The sequence below is a fragment of the Anomaloglossus baeobatrachus genome, chromosome 8 (genome assembly GCF_048569485.1).
Source record: "Anomaloglossus baeobatrachus isolate aAnoBae1 chromosome 8, aAnoBae1.hap1, whole genome shotgun sequence".
NCBI classification, from domain to species: Eukaryota; Metazoa; Chordata; class Amphibia; order Anura; family Aromobatidae; genus Anomaloglossus; species Anomaloglossus baeobatrachus.
This window is the reverse complement of record NC_134360.1, coordinates 46,005,716-46,028,651: the sequence shown is the minus strand read 5'-3', so window position 1 is coordinate 46,028,651 and position 22,936 is coordinate 46,005,716. Positions and strand designations below refer to the sequence as shown.

Here is a 22,936-nt window from a genome sequence, read left to right as displayed (position 1 = left end):
GCTGGTGCAGTCACTGTGTACATACAGTACATTACATTACTGATCCTGATTTATACCCTACTTTATATTCCAGAGGTGCACTCACTATTCTGCTGGTGCAGTCACTGCATACATAGATTACATTACTGATCCTGAGTTACATCCTGTATTATACTCCAGAGCTGCACTCCCTATTCTGCTGGCGGAGTCACTGTGCATATACATTACATTACCTATCCTGTACTGATCCTGAGTTACATCCTGTGTATACCTCAGAGCTGCACTCACTATTCTGCTGGTGCAGTCACTGTGTACATACATCACTTATCCTGTACTGATCCTGAGTTACATCCTGTATTATACTCCAGAGCTGCACTCACTATTCTGCTGGTGCAGTCACTGTGTACATACATTACATTACTTATCCTGTACTGATCCTGAGTTACATCTAGTATTATACTCCAGAGCTGCACTCACTATTCTGCTGGTGCAGTCACTGTGTACATACATTACATTACTTTTCCTGTACTGATCCTGAGTTCCATCCTGTGTATACTTCAGAGCTGCACTCACTATTCTTCTTTTGCAGCAGGAAATATTGTGAGATTTCAGCTTTAATTTTGTATATTGCTTGTAACCATCTCTTGATCCTATCTTTTGCATTCCTTGCAATAAATGCTGACCAGTACCCACCCTATACAGACATGTGATGCAGACGTTACCCCTGTGAGCAGGCTTTGCTGCAGCGCATTATGCTTTATCTGCAGGACTTAGTAACAGATAATAATTTACGTGATTGTGTGATCCTGAATGTCTCTAGGTGATGTGATCCCCCTTTGACTGGCTCCTTTCTTTTTCAGGTGCGGCGCTCTTCACCCCGGTGACCACATCCTGTCCATAGATGGCACCAGCACGGAGCATTGCACTGTGATGGAGGCTACGCAGCTGCTCGCGAGCACCACGGAGAATGTGAAGCTGGAGATCCTCCCGGCACATCACAGCAGGCTCTCTCTGAGGCCACCAGAGACTGGTCAGTCCATGAGCTTGCTGCACGCGGAGTCCCGCGGGTGTGATGTGACGGGATCTCAGGCTGGCCTGGTGAAGGTCGGAGCCGCCTGCCTGCAGTCAGTCTGCAGAGGAAAACTCTCTTCTCATCCATGAAGGGCTGTTATCTGACAGGGCAAGGTTGGAATGATGCTCTCTGGCTAAGTGTAGGCTGGCATGTTTCTCACAACATCGAATTTGACCGCATAGTTGGCTATGAATGAGAAGAGAAGCGGCTGCAGGACACCTACTTTGCCGCTTATCCCAAAGGGAACAATAGAAATGCAACAGATTGAATGAAGTTAGTGGAAGCTGCCCCCCGTGGTGTTGATCCAGCTGCCCCCTGCCTTGTCATTCCGGCTGCTCCCCACAGTGTCGTTCCGGCTGCTCCATGCGATCTCGTTCCGGCTGCTCCTCGCGGTGTCGTTCCGGCTGCTCCCCTCGGTGTCGTTCCGGCTGCTCCCCTCGGTGTCGTTCCGGCTACTCCCCTCGGTGTCGTTCCGGCTGCTCCCCGCGGTGTCGTTCCGGCTGCTCCCCGCGGTGTCGTTCCGGCTGCTCCCCGCGGTGTCGTTCCGGCTGCTCCCCGCGGTGTCGTTCCGGCTGCTCCCCGCGGTGTCGTTCCGGCTGCTCCCCTCGGTGTTGTTCCGGCTGCTCCCCTCGGTGTTGTTCCGGCTGCTCCCCTCGGTGTCGTTCCGGCTGCTCCCCTCGGTGTCGTTCCGGCTGCTCCCCTCGGTGTCGTTCCGGCTGCTCCCCTCGGTGTCGTTCCGGCTGCTCCCCTCGGTGTCTTTTCAGCTGCCCCCCGCGGTGTTGTTCCGGCTGTTCCCCTCGGTGTCGTTCCGACTGCTCCCCACGGTGTCAATCCCTCTGTTTCCTGGTACATTGATCCACCTGCACCACACAATGTCAATCCGGCTGCCCCCCGCCCCCCTCCCCGCGGTGTCGAGTCTCCTGTTGGATCACCAGATTTTTAGACATGGATAGCAGAGGATGCTGCGGAGTTGTATGACAAAGTCCATCCTAGGTGTCAAGATATTTTGCCTCCACAGGGTCACTGTGTTAAAACTACACATGGTGATAGCAAATTATTATCTACTTATCTTGACTTTTTTTTTCCAGCCACATCCAGAGCTGTATTCATAGTTCAGTTATCTCTCCACTTTCCTTCATAGAACCAGAACACATCGTCCTGACAGATAATGAGTGAATGAATGTGTATGTGCTATTAATGCCTTTCCACAATGCACCACATGTAAGAAGGTGTTAGTAGGCTGGCAGAATTCTGCATGCAGCTCTGGATGTGATTGGAGTAATTTCTTAGTACCATCCCGGCATTTGTACTTTTGATATTATCTTGGTTATTATTATGCTCCTCATTTTATCGTCCTTACTATTTTCTGCTTTTAATCTTTTTAGTTAAAGTGCAAAAAAGTGAACACCACCACTGCTGGGACCCCTGCATCAACTACTGTCATACGCACCACCCAGGGCACTGCAAGACCCCCACCTGGAACCCAACCTCGAATCAGGACTACTGTAAATGTAAGTGATCGCACCCCTCGAGACACCTCATGAAGATGGTAGAGCTGCATTCACAGTTCTGCTGGTTGTTACTGGAAACAGTCAGCAGGCTGGTGCACACAGTCCTGTAAGGGAGGGCGTGGTAGCTTTTTCTTATATCAGTGGCTGGTGTAAAGATGACACTTTCTTGAATTAAAACGTTTAAAAAAAAAAATGATTTCAGCCACTGAACAAGCAGGGAGTGTTGGGAGATTTCAGCTCTGAATTAAGAATTCTGCATGCGGTTTTGACAGCTTTGTAAAAATCTCAAAATCTTTACATAATCATTAAAGTTTTGATTTTAACTCTTCCTTCTCACCCGCAGCGTTAGTCGCCACCAACTTCTCTTCCTCGTCCTCAGCCGGTACCCCAGGGTTTAGTAGCAGCCAGAATTCCAACACCCTTCCCCGCTCTGCACATCAGATGAGCCCGAGGACCACCATGACCCGCCGGCGGCAGCGTCGGAAGGACCATAAGAGCTCAAGTAAGGGCTCCGCAGTGAATACGCTGCAGTCGTCAAACAGATTCTGTATGTCTTAAAGGGACGGCATCACAATAATGACATACAGAAGTCATACAGTCAGGGCCAGAAATATTTGGACAGCGACACAAGTTTTGTTATTTTAGCTGTTTACAAAAACATGTTCAGAAATACAATTATATATATAATATGGGCTGAAAGTGCACACTCCCAGCTGCAATATGAGAGTTTTCACATCCAAATCGGAGAAAGGGTTTAGGAATCATAGCTCTGTAATGCATAGCCTCCTCTTTTTCAAGGGACCAAAAGTAATTGGACAAGGGACTCTAAGGGCTGCAATTAACTCTGAAGGCGTCTCCCTCATTAACCTGTAATCAATGAAGTAGTTAAAAGGTCTGGGGTTGATTACAGGTGTGTGGTTTTGCATTTGGAAGCTGTTGCTGTGACCAGACAACATGCGGTCTAAGGAACTCTCAATTGAGGTGAAGCAGAACATCCTGAGGCTGAAAAAAAAGAAAAAATCCATCAGAGAGATAGCAGACATGCTTGGAGTAGCAAAATCAACAGTCGGGTACATTCTGAGAAAAAAGGAATTGACTGGTGAGCTTGGGAACTCAAAAAGGCCTGGGCGTCCACGGATGACAACAGTGGTGGATGATCGCCGCATACTTTCTTTGATGAAGAAGAACCCGTTCACAACATCAACTGAAGTCCAGAACACTCTCAGTGAAGTAGGTGTATCTGTCTCTAAGTCAACAGTAAAGAGAAGACTCCATGAAAGTAAATACAAAGGGTTCACATCTAGATGCAAACCATTCATCAATTCCAAAAATAGACAGGCCAGAGTTAAATTTGCTGAAAAACACCTCATGAAGCCAGCTCAGTTCTGGAAAAGTATTCTATGGACAGATGAGACAAAGATCAACCTGTACCAGAATGATGGGAAGAAAAAAGTTTGGAGAAGAAATGGAACGGCACATGATCCAAGGCACACCACATCCTCTGTAAAACATGGTGGAGGCAACGTGATGGCATGGGCATGCATGGCTTTCAATGGCACTGGGTCACTTGTGTTTATTGATGACATAACAGCAGACAAGAGTAGCCGGATGAATTCTGAAGTGTACCGGGATATACTTTCAGCCCAGATTCAGCCAAATGCCGCAAAGTTGATCGGACGGCGCTTCATAGTACAGATGGACAATGACCCCAAGCATACAGCCAAAGCTACCCAGGAGTTCATGAGTGCAAAAAAGTGGAACATTCTGCAATGGCCAAGTCAATCACCAGATCTTAACCCAATTGAGCATGCATTTCACTTGCTCAAATCCAGACTTAAGACGGAAAGACCCACAAACAAGCAAGACCTGAAGGCTGTGGCTGTAAAGGCCTGGCAAAGCATTAAGAAGGAGGAAACCCAGCGTTTGGTGATGTCCATGGGTTCCAGACTTAAGGCAGTTATTGCCTCCAAAGGATTCGCAACAAAATATTGAAAATAAAAATATTTTGTTTGGGTTTGGTTTATTTGTCCAATTACTTTTGACCTCCTAAAATGTGGAGTGTTTGTAAAGAAATGTGACAATTCCTACAATTTCTATCAGATATTTTTGTTCAAACCTTCAAATTAAACGTTACAATCTGCACTTGAATTCTGTTGTAGAGGTTTCATTTCAAATCCAATGTGGTGGCATGCAGAGCCCAACTCGCGAAAATTGTGTCACTGTCCAAATATTTCTGGACCTAACTGTATGTTACTGTCTTTTTTAATAAGGAAGGTATAGAGCCGCCCTCCGGTGGTGCTTGATGAGTGAATGGAGGGAGACCATAGAATATAAAAGGGGCATCCATAGCACTTCACACATGAATGATTGGCGATTCTTCATCTCCTCTCTCCTCAGTATCCCTGGCTTCCAGCACTGTGGGCCCCGGCGGACAGATCATACATACAGAGATCACCGAGATCGTCCTACGGGGGGACCCTTTAAATGGATTTGGCATTCAGCTGCAGGGAGGAATATTTGCCACAGAGACCCTGTCTTCCCCTCCGCTGATCCGATTCATCGAGCCGGACAGCCCCGCCGAGAGGTGAGATGCTCTGCAGTGTCCTTCTGGGGTCATTACCTATTGAAGTGCATATTTCGAGGGGGTGTCAGTAGTGACTCCAGACTCGGAGACTTTGTCAGGATAACATATTTGGTGCAGAACATGTAAAATAGAAGGCCGCCATGTATTGCTGGTCGCTTTCCCAGAAGGACGGGAGATCTATAGCTCTGCTGCGGCCCCGGGAGCTAATTGACTGAAAATTTTAATTAGCTTCTGTATCGACACCCAGGAACAATTGCATTTTCCTGGTCATCTGTCGCTGTGTCTGGTCCCATTGCTTCCAGATAACTAAATCACCGCGGTTGTTGCTGCTCCGTCCTCGGTATCGGGGTCAGGACTTGGCCCCAGGGGCAGACACCAGGTTGCGGAGGGTGACCCCTGTGATACTGATCTGATCTGGCCCTCAGTCATTACTCCCCCTCCCCTTACACCTGCTGGGATCCAATATGTCCTCTCCAAACGAGGACGATCTGGTCTCACCTTCAGCATAAGGTGATTTCTTGGTAATTTTTACATTTGCGCCTTTTTTCAAAAAACACCAAAAACCATAACAAATGTGGAAGGCTCCTTGCATATGATACAACCAAACCACCAAGCAATACAATGCAAGCTACAAGGTATATAAGAAAATATTTAAATCTTTATTACCAAACATAAAACCAATTAAAACAAATGGACTGACCCAAGTGACAGATGGAATTGATATGGGGGACCCGACACCAACACTGAGATGATAAAGGACCTACAAATCTAAGCTGTATAAATTATATACGTTATATACAAAGAAGTAGATGCAACACTGACCTACATCAATGTAAACAATGGGGCATACGTTGTACAAACACTAGTTTGAAAACCTACCGTATATAGGTAAAGATAAAGCATCATACATTATAAAAGATAGTAATAATTAGTTTACCAGCATATAAGGCCCACCAAAGTGACAGTGCGGCATCCCCACGCACTGACGCGCGTTTCGCAACAGAAGTGCTTCGTCCAGGAGTCACCTTTTTTCGGTATTCGCATAGGGAGAAATGGAATTAAGACATATGCTGTGGCCACTGGAGCTGATTTGGGGACCATGAATGAGGTGGGGGTGACATTGATGTACTATATACATAGCAATAAATGTAGTATGTCCTGTAGTAAGGTAATTGTACCCTATCCCCCCTCTTACCTGGTCATGGGCCCCCATAGAGTGTTTAGTGCAATTGATGTGCTATGTACATAGCAATAGATGTAGTGACCTTACTTTATTCTGTACACCTGTTGGAAGGTAACTGTACCCTGTCGCCCCTCTTACCTTGTCATGAATCCCAATACAGTGGCCTTCCTATGAAAATTGGCTGCAACCTATGCAAAATTATAAGATTAGGTCTAGCCACCAGGCCCGTGTCCAAAGATTGCTTGTCCATCCCCTTTGTCGAGTGCCAGTGGGGATTAATGACCGTGATTACTCGGGTGTACAGGGCTGCAGAATATGTTGGAGATATAAGGACAGTAAGAGATATAAATTATATGGGACACAAGTCCGTCTGCTTACAAAAAAAAGTCTTTAAAATGCTGCCATCTGGTGGCCACATAGTGCTGCTGCATTCTCTATTATGACAGTACTATATTGCCATCTAATGGCCACTTTCTGCTATTGCATCAGGCCATATTCTCCATTCAAAATTATTATTTTTTTTTGGGCTCTTAACATGCCTGTGTCCGTGGGGAGAGGGTCCTGGCTGGCGTGTCACATCCCAGGGTATCATATGCTTACAAACTATATGTATAATTCTCTCCTGTCTATGACGGCATTATACAGTTCCACTTGGTGCAATATGATCATTGGTTCTAATAGTTAGTCTGAGATAGCCCTTAAAAAAGGTCCTATCAGGACTGAAACGTTGGGACAGACTATTTTATGTTTCAATAAAACAACATTCAGCACCATCCAAGGTCTTTTTCTCAAATTCTCTATGGTGTGTCGGAGCTTTTTTGTGATTTACTGGACTTATTTTCTCCAGAGCACCCAACTATATAGCTGAGCCAGGTTTACTCTACGGCTTTCCCAGTTAGGCAGCTGTCAATCAGAATGATGTTGGCTGTCCGGCTCCGTCTACAGAGCAGAGCGGAGGAGAAGCTGTCCGGCTCCGTCTACAGAGCAGAGCGGAGGAGAAGCTGTCCGGCTCCGTCTACAGAGCAGAGCGGATGAGAAGCTGTCCAGCCCCGTCTACAGAGCAGAGCGGATGAGAAGCTGTCCGGCCCCGTCTACAGAGCAGAGCGGAGGAGAAGCTGTCCAGCCCAGTCTACAGAGCAGAGCGGAGGAGAAGCTGTCCGGCCCCGTCTACAGAGCAGAGCAGATGAGAAGCTGTCCAGCCCCGTCTACAGAGCAGAGCGGATGAGAAGCTGTCCGGCCCCTCTACAGAGCAGAGCGGATGAGAAGCTGTCCAGCCCCGTCTACAGAGCAGAGCGGATGAGAAGCTGTCCGGCTCCATCTACAGAGCAGAGCAGATGAGAAGCTGTCCGGCTCCATCTACAGAGCAGAGCGGATGAGAAGCTGTCCGGCTCCATCTACAGAGCAGAGCGGAGGAGAAGCTGTCCAGCCCAGTCTACAGAGCAGAGCGGAGGAGAAGCTGTCCGGCCCCGTCTACAGAGCAGAGCGGATGAGAAGCTGTCCAGCCCCGTCTACAGAACAGAGCGGATGAGAAGCTGTCCGGCCCTGTCTACAGAGCAGAGCGGATGAGAAGCTGTCCATCCCCATCTACAGAGCAGAGCGGATGAGAAGCTGTCCGGCCCTGTCTACAGAGCAGAGCGGATGAGAAGCTGTCCGGCCCTGTCTACAGAGCAGAGCGGATGAGAAGCTGTCCGGCCCTGTCTACAGAGCAGAGCGGATGAGAAGCTGTCCAGCCCCGTCTACAGAGCAGAGCGGATGAGAAGCTGTCCAGCCCCGTCTACAGAGCAGAGCGGATGAGAAGCTGTCCAGCCCCGTCTACAGAGCAGAGCAGAGGAGAAGCTGTCCAGCCCCGTCTACAGAGCAGAGCGGATGAGAAGCTGTCCGGCCCTGTCTACAGAGCAGAGCGGATGAGAAGCTGTCCAGCCCTGTCTACAGAGCAGAGCGGATGAGAAGCCGCCGTTGTGTTGACTAAGTCACTGAATTTCCGGCAGGAGCGACTTCCTGCTCTTCACGTCCCGGTGAAGTGTAGGTGGTCATGCCTACTCTTTCTCTCATTTCTCCCTAACCTTCTAACCGTCCCTCCCCTACCCCTACTTCCCCATCTCACCCTTTTTCTCCTCACCCTTTCTTGTCTTGATTATATCTCATGATAGCACAGATCAGGTCTCTTAATTACCGAGAGTTGAATATCCCACAAAAGAGGTCCCGAATCTCCAAGAAACACATTTATCTCCCCTCTATTGAGAGATAGATACGATACCTCTTGCCTCTTGGGTTTATAGTTCTAACCTTGACTCTAAAGCAAAGGGGGGTTCCATCACTCTTCCTAAATAATTAGTTCACTTATTTTTTGGTTACTATGTTTGACCCAGAGGCCAGATACATCTTTTTGAAAATCTGTGTCAACTCCACCATATTCTCTATAGCTAACTGGTACGTGCGTAATTGGGACCAGACTCTAATTTGCTCCTCTTTCCTGACCTTATGGTCTGATTTTTGGGAAGGGGTCCTAGTTGCTGGCGGTGATTTCAACTTTATTTTGGACCCTAAGGTAGATGCTTCCTCAGGCTGTCATTGTCTATCCCCACAAACAGTTTAAAGCCTTCAAATGTACAATTCAAGGCCTGTACTTGGTAGATGTTTGGTAGTTCCTGCACCCTACAGATAGAGATTACACATTACTCCCCAGCCCACTCATCTTACAGTCGCATCGACATGTTCCTACTTGGCCAACATGTCCTGACCTGGCAAGTACAGACGTCTATAGGGCACATATCCGTCAGACCATGCCTCCCTCCCAAAGAGAAAAACTCTTCCATCATCCCTGGACTTGGCGACTTAACGAAAACTTACTGAAAGACCAAATATGCATAACAGAAATTCAGAACTTTACCCCAGACCCCGAAAGATAAAAACGTTCCGGTTCTCAAAAAATGGCGGTAAAAGCAAATTTATTTATTTTTTTTTTACAAACGTTTTCATTTTTTTCACCACTTAAATAAAAAAAAAAAGCTATACATGTTTGGTATCTACAAACTCGTACTGATCTGGGGAATCGTACTGCAAAGTCACTTTTACCATATAGTGAACATGGTAAATAAAAAATCAAAATACAATTGTGGAATTGCACCTTTTTTGAAATTTCACCACAGAGTGAAATTTTTCCCATTTTTTCAGGACACTATATGGTAAAATGAATTGTGTCATTCAAAAATACGACTTGTCCTACTGAAAAACAAGCCCCATACGGCTATGTTGATGGAAAAATACAATAATTCTGGCCCTTTGAAGAAGGGGAGGAAGAAAAACAAAAGAATTAGTGGTTTAAGGGAATCTGTCACCAGGTTTTTGCTCCCCCATCTGAGCGCAGCATAATGTAGAGACAAAGACCCTGATTCCAGCGATGTGTCATTTACTGAGCTGTTTGCCATCATTTTGATAAAATTACCATTTTCTCTGCTACAGATCTAGCAGTTATACAGAGCTCATGAATATGCTGGACTACCTACAGCATGCCAAGGAGTCCTGTAATGATAATCTCCTGCTGATTAAACAGTGATTATAACAAAACTAAATCAAAATCAAATATTTATTTTTATATAGCGCTAACATATTCTGCAGCGCTTTACATACATCAGGAACACTGTCCCCATTGGGGCTCACAATCTAAAGTCCCTATCAGTATGTCTTTGGAGTGTGGGAGGAAACCGGAGAACCCGGAGGAAACCCATGCAAACACTGGGAGAACATACAAACTCCTTGCAGATGGTGTCCTTGGTGGGATTTGAACCCAGGACCCCAGCGCTGCAAGACTGCAGTGCTAACCACTGAGCCACCGTGCTGCCCCTACACTAAGCAGCCCAGTAAGTGACACATCCCTGCAATCAGGGTCTCTGCCCCTACATTATGCTGCTCTCAGATTAGGCAGCAAAAACCTGGTGACAGATTCCCTTAGTAGGAAGATTTGCATGTATTTCTATTAAATTTGCACTTTCTGGTTTATTGCCTAATATTTATATTGTAATTCTTAATGAAAACAGATTAAACATTAAATTGTAGCTTTTCAGCCCCCTGAAAAAGCTGAAAAAAACCCAGTAACATTTGTGTTACATGGGAACATGGTCTTAAGCTGACCATAAGTCTTGCGTTCCAAAGAAAACCTAGAATATAACAGAGCAGAGGTTATTTCACGGATGGTACTCGATAGGACTGAAGTCATTCATCAGCTGTCAGCAAGGCCTAAAACTGCTGGAAGAGGAAAAAATACACTAAAACTGTCCTAAAACTACCAGTACAGCCAGTCATAATGAGTACAGATGACCATTAATGGTAAGGAAAATCCCTTTAATTCCCTAGGACAATGGTGGGATTTAAACTATGCTCATCCAATGTGGCCAGAGCAGCTGTAGCGCAGCATAGATGATGTGAGCGGGTCCAAATAGTCACATGACCACAGCTTTTTGGTGATCTATGCTTCCCATTTCCCCAGGTGCGGCCTCCTGCAGGTGGGGGACAGACTGCTGTCTATCAATGGGATCCTCACTGAGGACGGGACACTGGAGGAAGCCAATCAGCTCCTGCGGGACGCCGCGCTGTCCAATAAAGTCGTCCTGGAGATCGAATACGACGTGGCTGGTGAGTTAGGAGGGATTCTGGCTTCAAAGACTGTGCACCCCACACAGATCACATCCCGATGCAATCTGCAGACAGCTGAGAAATCTGCGCACTGAGTGCAAATGTAACAGAAGGAGTGTGGGCTTGTGTGCACACACTGTCTGCTGCCGTCTGCATCTATTGGTGCCCAATATCTTACGGAGGAAACACAAATATAGCGTGGGATGAACCGTTGTCATCACAAAGCTTTAAAGGGACACTCCGGATGATAGGCACTGCTGTCCTAATGCGGGGCCGGGGGAGGGGCATCCTATGGGGCCGTATCCTTCCACCATTATGTCTTCTTTTGTGGTAAGATCTGTATTAATAATCACGTTTCCATTATTGATTCGCCCTTTTCCTGGTTTCTCCAAGAGTCTGTGGTTCCGAGCAGTGGTACGTTCCACGTTAAGCTGCCAAAAAAGCGAGGCGTAGAGCTGGGGATCACCATCAGCTGTGAGTACTGGGGGGGTTATGGATGTTTCTCTGTTACTTATTAAAGGGCTTTTCCACTTTTTTATTACTTTCTATTAGAGTGACTGTAATCAAAATCATCCGAAAAACCATATTAAACAAATTAATGGAAAACTCCTATATAAATTAATCTCAAAGAAAAATAGAGTCAAAATCCATATTGATCAAGAATAATTTTATTAAGCAAATATACAAATATACATATATAAAAACATGAAGTAGTATGTATAGAAAAATGGGGGAGTATGAAGTGCAGAAAGGAATTGTAAACAAAACCTTGAGAGCACGGTGCGGATGGGGTATGAAGTATGGATCAGCAAAAGGGTATATATATCAAAAAATGTTGTACTGGGACTGTTTTCATGTGCAGCAACAGTAGAATAATTATATTATATAAATATTGCACAAAACCCAATAGGACAAAATAGTGATGAGGCCTGTAGTAACAACCCACGGCCACGAGGGGGCAGTCCAGTACCACAAAAATAAAAAGATTCAAAAGGTGATATGATCCAACTCACCCATGTTATCCTGCCTCAGGAAAGTAAACAATTACCGGCCCCGACGCGCGTTTCGCGTTTGGCTTCCTCGGGTGGGGGGGGGGCTTCTGTTAGAGTGACTACAGCTATTCAGGAAGCTGAGATATAAGGAGCTGTTTTCAGCTGTTTTCATAAGAAACATTGCATTTATTTGTTATTTTTAGGGCGACGTTTAGGATGATAATAATAGCCCCTGTAGGGTCACCCAGCACCAGACTGCAGGGTCCGGCTTAGAATATTCCAGGCTAATGACCCCCTGCTAATTCCATGATATGCCAAAAACCATTAGTAAAATCACGTTGCTTGTGGCTATTGGAAATCATTATGTATCATGCGAGTGTTTAGCCGCCCCCCACCCGCTGCCATTTCCCTCTGCGGCTCGGGGCGTGAGATGATGTAATGCGGAGGTTTATATCGCCCTCGCTGCCGTCCTGTGTCACAGGACGCGTCCGCTGCAGCCTCCTCATCATGTCTTTCCCCCCTCGTTAATCATCTCCAAACCGGAGGCCCCAGCGGAGACGACACTGAATTAATGAGACGTTTATTATCCGTACGCAATCGATCTCCCCTTGTATTTTTTTTGCTGCTCTTCCTGTCCCTGCGGAAGGAGAAGTCCCATGATTTATTATCTGTCCATCTCGGGGCACCCAGGACAGGCGTCTGGAATAACAATGTGCCAGCTAGCTGCATGTAAAGCCCTATATGTGAGGACAAGTCATCTGCTCTGTATTTTGAGAAGCAAAGGGCTCTTTAGATACAGACTACACGGCCGTTGTGGGGCCCTTAGGGAAAAGGAGCCTGGAACTGGTTGGTCCCATCCTCTTCACCGTTGGGTGCAAGAAACTAAGGGCGAGAAACAATCTGCCATGGCAAAATTTTGATCTTTGCTCTAGCGCCCCCTGTATTCCGGTTGCAGAGTGGCTGATGTTAGCAGCGGCATATGCACGGCTGTGCACTAGAATGACAAAGTCAAGAAGGGGGGGGGTTTGATACTGTAACTCCAACTTTGTATGTATGAGTGGACAAGTGCCCCTTTACACAGGACTGGCGTTAGGGGGGGCTGCAAACTGGCCAATTGCCCTGGGCCCCCACTACCTCAGGGCCCCCAGTGTCTGCGGCACGGAATACACTCATAATAGCATTAAAACAATAAAAAAAATACACATTTGGTATTGCTGCGTTCAATCTATCAAAATATAAAGCAAATTAATCTAATCCGTAAATGGCGTGACGTAAAAAAATCAAAACGCCATAAGCCCCTGTGCGCACACTGAGTTTTTACCCGCGGTTTTACCCGCGTTTTTGCTGCACAAATTTTTTGAGAAAATGTTTGTAACCTTTCTGCAAAAATTCCCCAGCAAAACCTATGGAAAAAAAAATAGCTGTGCGCACACTGTGTTTTTTTCTCAAGAACATCCTTTCTGCAGAATTTCTTGAGAAAAAGAATGTGCATGTCACTTCTTTTCTGCAGGTCCCTGCGTTATTTGCCATAGTTGTTCCACCTGCGGAAAAAAACGTATCAAAAATGCACACAAAATGTGGTAAAAAGCACTTTTTCGATGCGTTATTGGTGCGTTTTTTTTAAACGCAAGTGCACTAATCTTTCAGACTCTCAAGAAATTTCTTGAGAAAAATCCTTTTTGTAGTGCGCACAGGGCCTAATTACGTTTTTTTTGGCTGCCACAATATTGCAATAAAATACAATAAGAGGCGATGAAAACATCGTATCTGCTCCAAAATTATATCAGTAAAATCATCATCTCAGGACACAAAAAATAAGCCCTCGCACAGCCCCATATCACAAAATAAGGAAAATGTTACGGGTCTCAGAAAATGGCGACAAAAGCAAAAGTTTTTTTTCTACAAATTTCAGAATATTTTTTTCACTACTTTTTATTTTTATATTTTTATTTTATATCTTTTAAAAAACTACATGTTTGGTATCTGCGTACTTGTACTGACCTGAATAATCGTGTTGCAAGATCAGTTTTATCATGTCAATATCATTTAGCATAAATTTAAAAAAACTCAAAAAAATTGTAGAATTGCACTTTTTTTTGCAATTTCAACGCACTTGGAATTTTTTCCTGTTTGCAGTACAGTATGTGGTCGAATGACTATGGCTCTTGGAAGAAGGGGAGGAAAAAAACAAATAAACGGAAATTCACCTGGGAGTGAAAGGGTTAAAGTCCTTGTAATCGCCATATAATAGCAGCAGGAGCGCTCCCCGCCGGCTTCATTTTTCGGATGTTCATGATGAGTTCACCAACAAACTAAAAATCGTATCGATGAAATGTAATTCGGGTTTGGCTGATTCCTCAATTTGTAGTTATCCGGTAGAACTTATAAGGTATTAAGTAAAGAAACATTTCCACTAGTGACCACTCCAGTGACCCCATAACAACACACGACGAGAAGTGTTGTCATAGCGATATTGGAACACGAGGATGGCGCCTAATAATTCAAATTTAACTAACTATTTTTTTGTGTAAAAGTAGACTTTAGTATGAAGTATGTAGGAGATCTTTGTTAAAAATTACATTTAAGCAGATAATCCTATGAAAATGTTCTTCATACTGACTCTCCAGTTTGTAAGTCCTACTTTATTAAACATTTTTATATAATTCTTAATATATGAGTCCTGTGGTCAGAATCCCCATCTCTTGGTCAGAGTATAAGTGGTTAAACAGCGTCTCTCCCTGGAGGACCTGTATGACACAGAAAGCCCAATCATGGGAATGGAGGGGTATGTGCTCTGTGTATACATGCGTGTGTGTGTGCTATGTGTATGTATACATATATGTGTATGTGCTCAGTGTATGCATGGAGGTATGTGCTCATTGTATACATACATGTCTGCTATGTGTGTATATGCTCTTTGTATACATGTGTGTGACATGTGTGGTTGTATACGTGTGTATGCGCTCAGTGTATATGTGTGTGTATACATGTGTGTATGTGCTCAGTGTATATGTGTGTGTGTATACATGTGTGTATGTGCTCAGTGTATACATGCATGTGTGCTATGTATGTTTTTACATATGTGTGTATGTGCTCAGTGTGTGCTATGTGTGTGTATGTGCTTGGTGTTTGTGTGGTTTTTTTGTGTGTGCTATGTGTGATTATATACATGTGTGTACTGTATGTGCTCAGTGTATACATGTGTTCATTTTTGTTTTGTTTCCCCCCAATTTACCTTTTATGCCTCCCCTATTTCATTACAAGGAAGGCCCTCATTCCTCTTGGTATCTGTCAAAATGTGTTATTATGTAATATCTCATATTGTCTGTACATCTCCCCTCTGAATTGTAAAGCGCTGCGGAATATGTTGGCGCTATATAAATTAAAATTATTATTATTATGTGTGTGTATGTGGTCAGTGTACACATGCATGTGTGCTATGTATGTTTTTACATATGTGTGTATGGGCTCAGTGTGTGCTATGTGTGTATGTGCTTGGTGTTTGTGTGTTTTTTGTGTGTGCTATTTGTGATTACGGTATATACATGTGTGTACTGTAGGTGCTCAGTGTATACGTGTGTGTGTGTGTATACATGTGTGTATGTGCTCAGTGTATACATGCATGTGTGCAATGTATGTTTTTAAATATTTGTGTATGTGCTCAGCTTGTGCTATGTGTGTGTATGTGCTTAGTGTATACATGCGTGTGCTATGTGTTTATGTGCTCAGTGTATACATGTGTATGTGCTCAGTGTGTGCTATGTGTGTTTGTGCTATGTGTAGTTGTGTATATGTGTGTATGTGCTCAGTGTATACATGCATGGGTGCTATGTGAGTGTTTACATATGTGTTTATGTGCTGAGTGTGTGCTATGTGTGTATGTGCTATTTGTGGTTGTATACATGTGTGTATGTGCTCAGTGTATACATACATGTGTGCAGTGGCGTAACTAGAGTTTGATGGGCCCCGGTGCAAAGTTCAGACCTGGGCCCCCCCCTCCACGCACACCGACATTTAGGGTACGGGATAATGACAAAGACACTCTGGGTACAGGATAATGATGCTGACACTTGGCTCTTAGCCACAGCACCCAGGTTTCCCATGATCTGAAATCCCTCTATCAGCACCCAGCTTTCCTATGTTCTGATATCCATCTTGTCCTCGGCACACAGCTTCCCCATGCTCTGCTATACATCTTTCCCTCAGCACCCAGCTTTCCCATATCAGAGCATGGGAAAGCTGGGTGCTGAGAAATGATGTATAGCAGAGCATATGAAAGCTGGGTGCTGAGAGAAGATGTATAGCAGAGCATGGGAAAGCTGGGTGCTGAGAGAAGATGTATAGCAGAGCATGGGAAAGCTGGGTGCTGAGAGAAGATGTATAGCAGAGCATGGGAAAGCTGGGTGCTGAGAGAAGATGTATAGCAGAGCATGGGAAAGCTGGGTGCTGAGAGAAGATGTATAGCAGAGCATATGAAAGCTGGGTGCTGAGAGAAGATGTATAGCAGAGCATGGGAAAGCTGGGTGCTGAGAGAAGATGTATAGCAGAGCATGGGAAAGCTGGGTGCTGAGAGAAGATGTATAGCAGAGCATGGGAAAGCTGGGTGCTGAGAGAAGATGTATAGCAGAGCATGGGAAAGCTGGGTGCTGAGAGAAGATGTATAGCAGAGCATGTGAAAGCTGGGTGCTGAGAGAAGATGTATAGCAGAGCATGGGAAAGCTGGGTGCTGAGGGAAAAGAGCCTTTTTCCCTCAGCACAAAACATTCCCGTCCCCTGCTTGTATCTTTGTCCCACCTTGTATATAGTTCTCCAAATACAATAATGACCCCCACATAGCCTTCCAAATAGTATAAAGGGTCCCACATAACCCTTCATATATTAGAATACACTTTCATAGTCCTCCATGTATTATAATACATTTCCCATAGTTCTCCATGCATTATAATTCACCCCATAGTACTCAATATATAATGCTGCACCACATAGTCCTCCATATATTATAATGCACCCCCATAATCCTCCATGTATAAAGTAGCCCTCCAATTATAATGAATTTCTCACAGTTCTCCATATATTATAATTCACCCCATAGTTCTCCATATATTATACTGCACCACATAGTCCCCAATGTTTTATAATGCACCCCCATAGTCCTCCATATATTAAAATGTAGCCCCCATAGTCCTATATGTATTATAACGCAACCCCATAAAACTTCATATTGCATTATGCATCCCCATACTCCTCCATGCATAATGCACCCCTATATTCCATGTATAAGGTGTCCTTCATTTTGTATTATGCAGCCCCCCAGACCTCCATATATAATAATGCAGCCAGCCTCTCCAGGCCTCCATGTATAATAATGCAGCCAGCCTCCTCAGGCCTCCATGTATAATATAGCAGCCAGCCTCTCCAGGCCTCCATGTATAACAATGCACCCAGCCTCCTCCGGCCTCCATGTATAATGCAGTATCTCCAGGCCTCCATGTATAATAATGCAGCTTCCCCAGACCTCCATGTATGAAGCAGCCTCTCCAAGCCTCCATGTATAATAATGCAGCCTCCCCAGACCTCTATGTATAAAGAAGCCTCTCCAGGCCTCTATGTATAAAGAAGCCTCTCCAGGCCTCCATGTATAAAGCAACCTCCTCAGACCTCCATGTATAAAGCAACCTCCTCAGACCTCCATGTATAAAGCAGCCTCTCCAGGCCTCCATGTATAATAATGCAGCTTCCCCAGAACTGCCTTCCCAAGCCTCTGGCCACCGTTTACTCACTTATATTAAAAAAAAACAACAAAAAAACAAAAAAACAACAAGTACTCACCTTCTCTCTTCCTTCCACCGCTGCTGTCCTCCCCGCTGCTCGTTCTCCTGGTGCTGCGGTCGGCGTCCTCCCGTCCTGCACTCTGTGCACTCAGCACAGCAGTCGCTCGGGAGTGACGTCACCGCACAGGGGGAGAATGGTGATGCATAGCGCGGCACCGGCCGCGCTATGCTTCATCATTACTGTGCGCGGTGACGGGGGAGACGCCGCAGCCGCTGACATCAGGTAGGGGGCCCCGGTGCCACCGCTGACACCAGGCAGGGGGGCCCGGTGTCAGCGGCGGCAGCGGGTCAAATAGAGGCCGCGTGGTCTCTGACAGATCAGCGCGGCTCCTCTCACATTGACAGGAGCTGGCTGCTGATCTGCCTGGCAGCCGCCGGGCCCCTAACCTCCCGGGCCTGGTCGCAATCGTGACCACTGCGACCGCGGTAGTTACGCCACTGTATGTGTGTGAATACATATGTGCGCGCAACATACTGTATACCGCAGCATCCACATTTCTAAATCCCAGCAGTGAAGATGAATGTTCATAGGTGTAAGCATATCGGCCATCGCCCAATGAACAAGCAAAATGCTGCTCATTCATCAGGTGATTGGATTGTTTATGGTGCAACAAAAGTCCTTGTTCTCAGCAGCACATGGCCCGGCGCAGACTGCAGGGGAGGATTGATCCACTAGTGATCGTCCTGTGCCCACCAGTAATCCTGTGTAAAGAGGCCGGAAACAAACACTGAAAAACTTGAATATTGTCGCTCACACTCATTTATCAATCTAAACACTGCGCATGTAAATATAACCTGAATGTTTGCGTGTGATGGAGCAATATGTGAGCATTTAGGGCACCCTTTAATCTGTTGCCCCAGGCCCCACTTTCTCTGAGACCGGCCCTGCCTTTACACCACTGTTAGTTAGAAGTTTTGATAAGCGGCGCTGCCCCCGCTCTTCTCTGACCCCAGTGAGGCACGCCGCTTATCACAGTTGTGGACCCGCACTTTACCGTCCCTTTGATCCCTGTGGGGTGTGACTTTTATGTGTGTAACTGATGTGGACCCTGCACTGCCCTCCTCACTGACTGTTGTGTTTCCGCTTTATTATCAGCCAGCAGAAAACCCGGCGAGCCTTTAATAATATCGGACATCAAGAAGGGCAGCGTCGCTCACAGGTGCGGTCATGTGTCGGCCTGTGATGTCAGCGGCACAAGTCTCCATATTGTGCTGACACTTTGTTACAATGTGTCGGTCTGGGGTCCAGGCACTTTAGCACGACTACATTGCCCATGTGTCTCTATAATAATCTGGATTGTGGCTTCTCACTACAGAACTGGCACCTTGGAGCCCGGGGACAAGCTGTTAGCCATAGACAACATCCGCCTTGACAACTGCTCAATGGAAGATGCTGTGCAGATACTGCGCCAATGTGAGGAGCTGGTTAAACTGAAGATTCGGAAGGATGAGGACAATTCGGGTATTAAATGATTTTATGAGCTGTAATCACAGCCGCGAGGAGACCGCAAATCGCTAAAATCGCACTATTACATCTCATATTCATGGTAGAGAACCAAGAAATGAGCAATTACCATCTACCTGCACTCAGAGAGACGTTCTGACATAGTATGGCGCCACCTGGTGTTCAGAGTCAATAGCACCACCTGGTGTTCACAGTCAATAGCAATGTGTACGTCCACCTAGTGGTCGCACATGCTCAGTCGCTCTTTCCCCACAGCCACGTCTCTGCATAGTCGACCTCTTTGCACAGCACGGCAGCCAATAGGAAGAGCGTCATGTAGTCAGCTGCCAGAGGGTGGAGGAGACTTTTTGTCAAGAGCAGCAAAGGGGACCCATGAATCAGGATTTTTTAGTTATGATGGAGACTCTGAAAATCACTGTAAAATGACTATTAACAGCTTTTGAATGCTTTTGGAATTTAATTGATTAATGGAATAAATGTGCATTTCCACCTAATAAACGCTAGGAAGTGTAAGGAGCCGGGCCAGTCTCAATAACCTATTGCACAATGTAATTTGGAGAATACACTGGAAAGGGCTCATACATACTGACCTGTATCCATGCTCTCACTTGTTTTGCAGACGAGCAGGAGACGACGGGTGCAATCATATACACTGTGGAGCTGAAGAGATATGGTGGGCCATTGGGTATTACGATATCAGGGACTGAAGAGCCCTTTGACCCCATTGTTATTTCTGGCCTTACAAAGAGAGGACTGGCTGAAAGGTGAGTTTCATTACAGATTATAATGTTTGAGGTCTCCAAGACAAAAAATAAACCAGCAATACCCCTCCTGACCTCCGGAGGTAGCAGAGAACTCCACCTCACACTGTACGAAGCAGAAAGGTCTCTGTGGTGCAGCTCGTAGTTTTCATATTTTTGCAGTTCCTCAAAGTTTGTTTTTTTCTGTGCAGGACTGGAGCGATTCATATTGGAGATCGGATCTTGGCTATTAACAGTGTGAGTCTAAAGGGAAAACCGCTGAGTGAGGCCATTCATTTACTGCAGATGGCTGGAGAGACGGTGACCCTCAAGATAAAGAAACAAGCAGAGAGTGAGTGGTGACTGGATACCAGCAATGGGGCCAAGCAGAGAGTGAGCGGTGACTGGATACCAGCAATGGGGCGAAGCAGAGAGTGAGCGGTGACTGGGAACCAGCAATGGGGTCAAGCAGAGAGTGAGCGGTGACTGGGAACCAGCAATGGGGTCAAGCAGAGAGTGAGCGGTGACTGGGTACCAGCAATGGGGTCAAGCAGAGAGTGAGCGGTGACTGGGTACCAGCAATGGGGTCAAGCAGAGAGTGAGCGGTGACTGGGTACCAGCAATGGGGTCAAGCAGAGAGTGAGCGGTGACTGGGTACCAGCAATGGGGTCAAGCAGAGAGTGAGCGGTGACTGGATACCAGCAATGGGGCTGAGCAGAGAGTGAGCGGTGACTGGATACCCGCAATGGGGCCCAGCAGAGAGTGAGCGGTGACTGGATACCAGCAATGGGGCCAAGCAGAGAGTGAGCGGTGACTGGATACCAGCAATGGGGTCAAGCAGAGAGTGAGCGGTGACTGGGTACCAGCAATGGGGTCAAGCAGAGAGTGAGCGGTGACTGGATACCAGCAATGGGGCTGAGCAGAGAGTGAGCGGTGACTGGATACCCGCAATGGGGCCCAGCAGAGAGTGAGCGGTGACTGGATACCAGCAATGGGGCCAAGCAGAGAGTGAGCGGTGACTGGATACCAGCAATGGGGTCAAGCAGAGAGTGAGCGGTGACTGGATAGCAGCAATGGGGCCAAGCAGAGAGTGAGCGGTGACTGGATACCAGCAATGGGGTCAAGCAGAGAGTGAGCGGTGACTGGGTACCAGCAATGGGGTCAAGCAGAGAGTGAGCGGTGAATTGGGGTACCAGCAATGAGGCCAAGCTGAGAATGAGTGTTGACGGGGTATCAGTAATGGGGCCAAGCAGAGTGAGTGTTCATGGGGTACCAGCAATTCAGTAATGGGGCCAAGAAGAGAGTGAGCAGTGAATAAAGGGACCAGCAATGGGGCCAAGTAGAGAGCGAGTTGGGAATTTGGGAACCAGCAATGCGGCCAAGCAGAGAGTGAGTGGTGAATTGGGGTTACAGCAATGGGGCCAAGCAGAGAGTGAGGGGTGAATCAGGGTACCAGCAATGGGGCCAGAGAGTGAATAGTGAATACTGGGACCAGCAATGGAGCCAAGCAGAGTAAGTGTTGACGGGATACCAGCAATTCAGTAATGGGGCCAAGTAGAGACTGAGTGGTGACTGGGTATCAGCAATGGGGCCAAGCAGAGAGCGAGTGGTGAATTGGGGTACCAGCAATGGGGCCAAGAAAAGAGTGAGTGGTGAATCAGGGTACCAGCAATGGGGCCAAGCAAAGAGGGAGTGGTGAATCAAGGTACCAGCAAAGGGGCCAAGCAGAGAGTGAGTGGGGAATCAGGGTACCAGCAATGGGGCCAAGCAGAAAGTGAGTGGTGAATTGGGGTACCAGCAATGGGGCCAAGCAGAGAGTGAGTGGTGAATCAGGATAAGAGCAAAGGGGCCAAGCAAAAAGGGAGTGGTGAATCGGGGGACCAGAAATGGGACCAATCTTTGAAAGGTGTCAAAGACCATAGGGGGAAGTGACCGGGAGCATGCAGCGGAAGGGGAGAGCCCAGAGACATAAAAAAGTACGGTATGAAGGAGCCACTGACATCTAGTCTTGGTTTTCCAGGGACGCATTCTCAAAAGCTCTCCGATGGGGTAAACGAAGGGAGTGACCCTGAAGATGACCTCACCGACTCTCAGAAGACCGGCAAGTTATCAGAGATCTACTCTACTACGATCCCCAGCGTGGACAGCGCCCTGGAATCCTGGGACGGATCTGGTATTGATACGGGATATGGAAGCCATGGTGAGAAAACACAACTTCTCTGGTCATATGTCTTACTAGGGTATGAGGACATTCATAGAGCAGAGGTCCCTACATTTGCCGTAGAGCCCCCTATGACAGCAATCCCATCGCTTGCTTTGCAGTTTCCTCCTCCTGGTTCCTTACATCTGGGCCCGGCCTGATCCTGTCCACTTGCTTATTCCAGGTAACTATATGCATCAGGCCGTGGGACTCTCGTTACATCCTCACGAGTGGAGAACGGCCCGGCAGAAGATGAACACCCCACCGCCCGAGCACAGGAAGAGTTACCCCTTCCTGGACGGCAGCTTCAATGAGGAGGAGTGGGACAAGCCAGCTCGGTATGTGGCTGGATGAGTAAGATTCACGCTGATCTGTCCTGTTTATGTGATCCTTATATTATATTCAGTCACTACTCACCGATAGTGACAACCACTCATAGGATCAACTTATAGCGCTAGAAGTTGTCAGCCAGCTCTCCACATACAAATCACTGTTCAATGTAACTGCAGCCTTCTCACTGCTCTATGTAAGCAACATTCATCCTGCGCATGCTGGTTCATGCACAGAAGAGCAGTCTAAGAGAAAGGAATCCAAAATAATTTACTAAGCTGTTTATGCCACCTTTTTCCCATAAACTGCACATCAAAGTCGGAAATTGTGCAAAAAAAACCAAACAAACAAAAAAAATCAACTTTTCTCCGCCCCCCCCCCCCCCAATCCAAATGTAGGTATGGTTTACTGTGAATG

The 22,936-nt window shown here is 46.5% G+C and overlaps 1 protein-coding gene across 7 annotated transcripts in view; it reads left to right on the top strand.

Moving 5' to 3' along the window:
* GRIP2 (glutamate receptor interacting protein 2) overlaps positions 1 to 22,936 on the top strand; it is a 412,653-nt gene that overhangs the window by 378,644 nt on the left and 11,073 nt on the right. For 6 of the 7 annotated variants that reach the window (XM_075321558.1, XM_075321559.1, XM_075321555.1 and 3 more), the window contains exons 9-20: positions 840 to 1,009; positions 2,437 to 2,562; positions 2,906 to 3,064; positions 4,960 to 5,146; positions 10,816 to 10,961; positions 11,355 to 11,435; positions 18,881 to 18,944; positions 19,101 to 19,246; positions 19,869 to 20,013; positions 20,202 to 20,341; positions 22,010 to 22,189; positions 22,374 to 22,527. In XM_075321558.1, coding sequence (XP_075177673.1) covers positions 840 to 1,009; positions 2,437 to 2,562; positions 2,906 to 3,064; positions 4,960 to 5,146; positions 10,816 to 10,961; positions 11,355 to 11,435; positions 18,881 to 18,944; positions 19,101 to 19,246; positions 19,869 to 20,013; positions 20,202 to 20,341; positions 22,010 to 22,189; positions 22,374 to 22,527 — 1,698 coding nt within the window. The remainder of the gene's footprint in view (positions 1 to 839; positions 1,010 to 2,436; positions 2,563 to 2,905; positions 3,065 to 4,959; positions 5,147 to 10,815; positions 10,962 to 11,354; positions 11,436 to 18,880; positions 18,945 to 19,100; positions 19,247 to 19,868; positions 20,014 to 20,201; positions 20,342 to 22,009; positions 22,190 to 22,373; positions 22,528 to 22,936) is intronic. The other variant, XM_075321557.1, reaches the window with a different exon arrangement.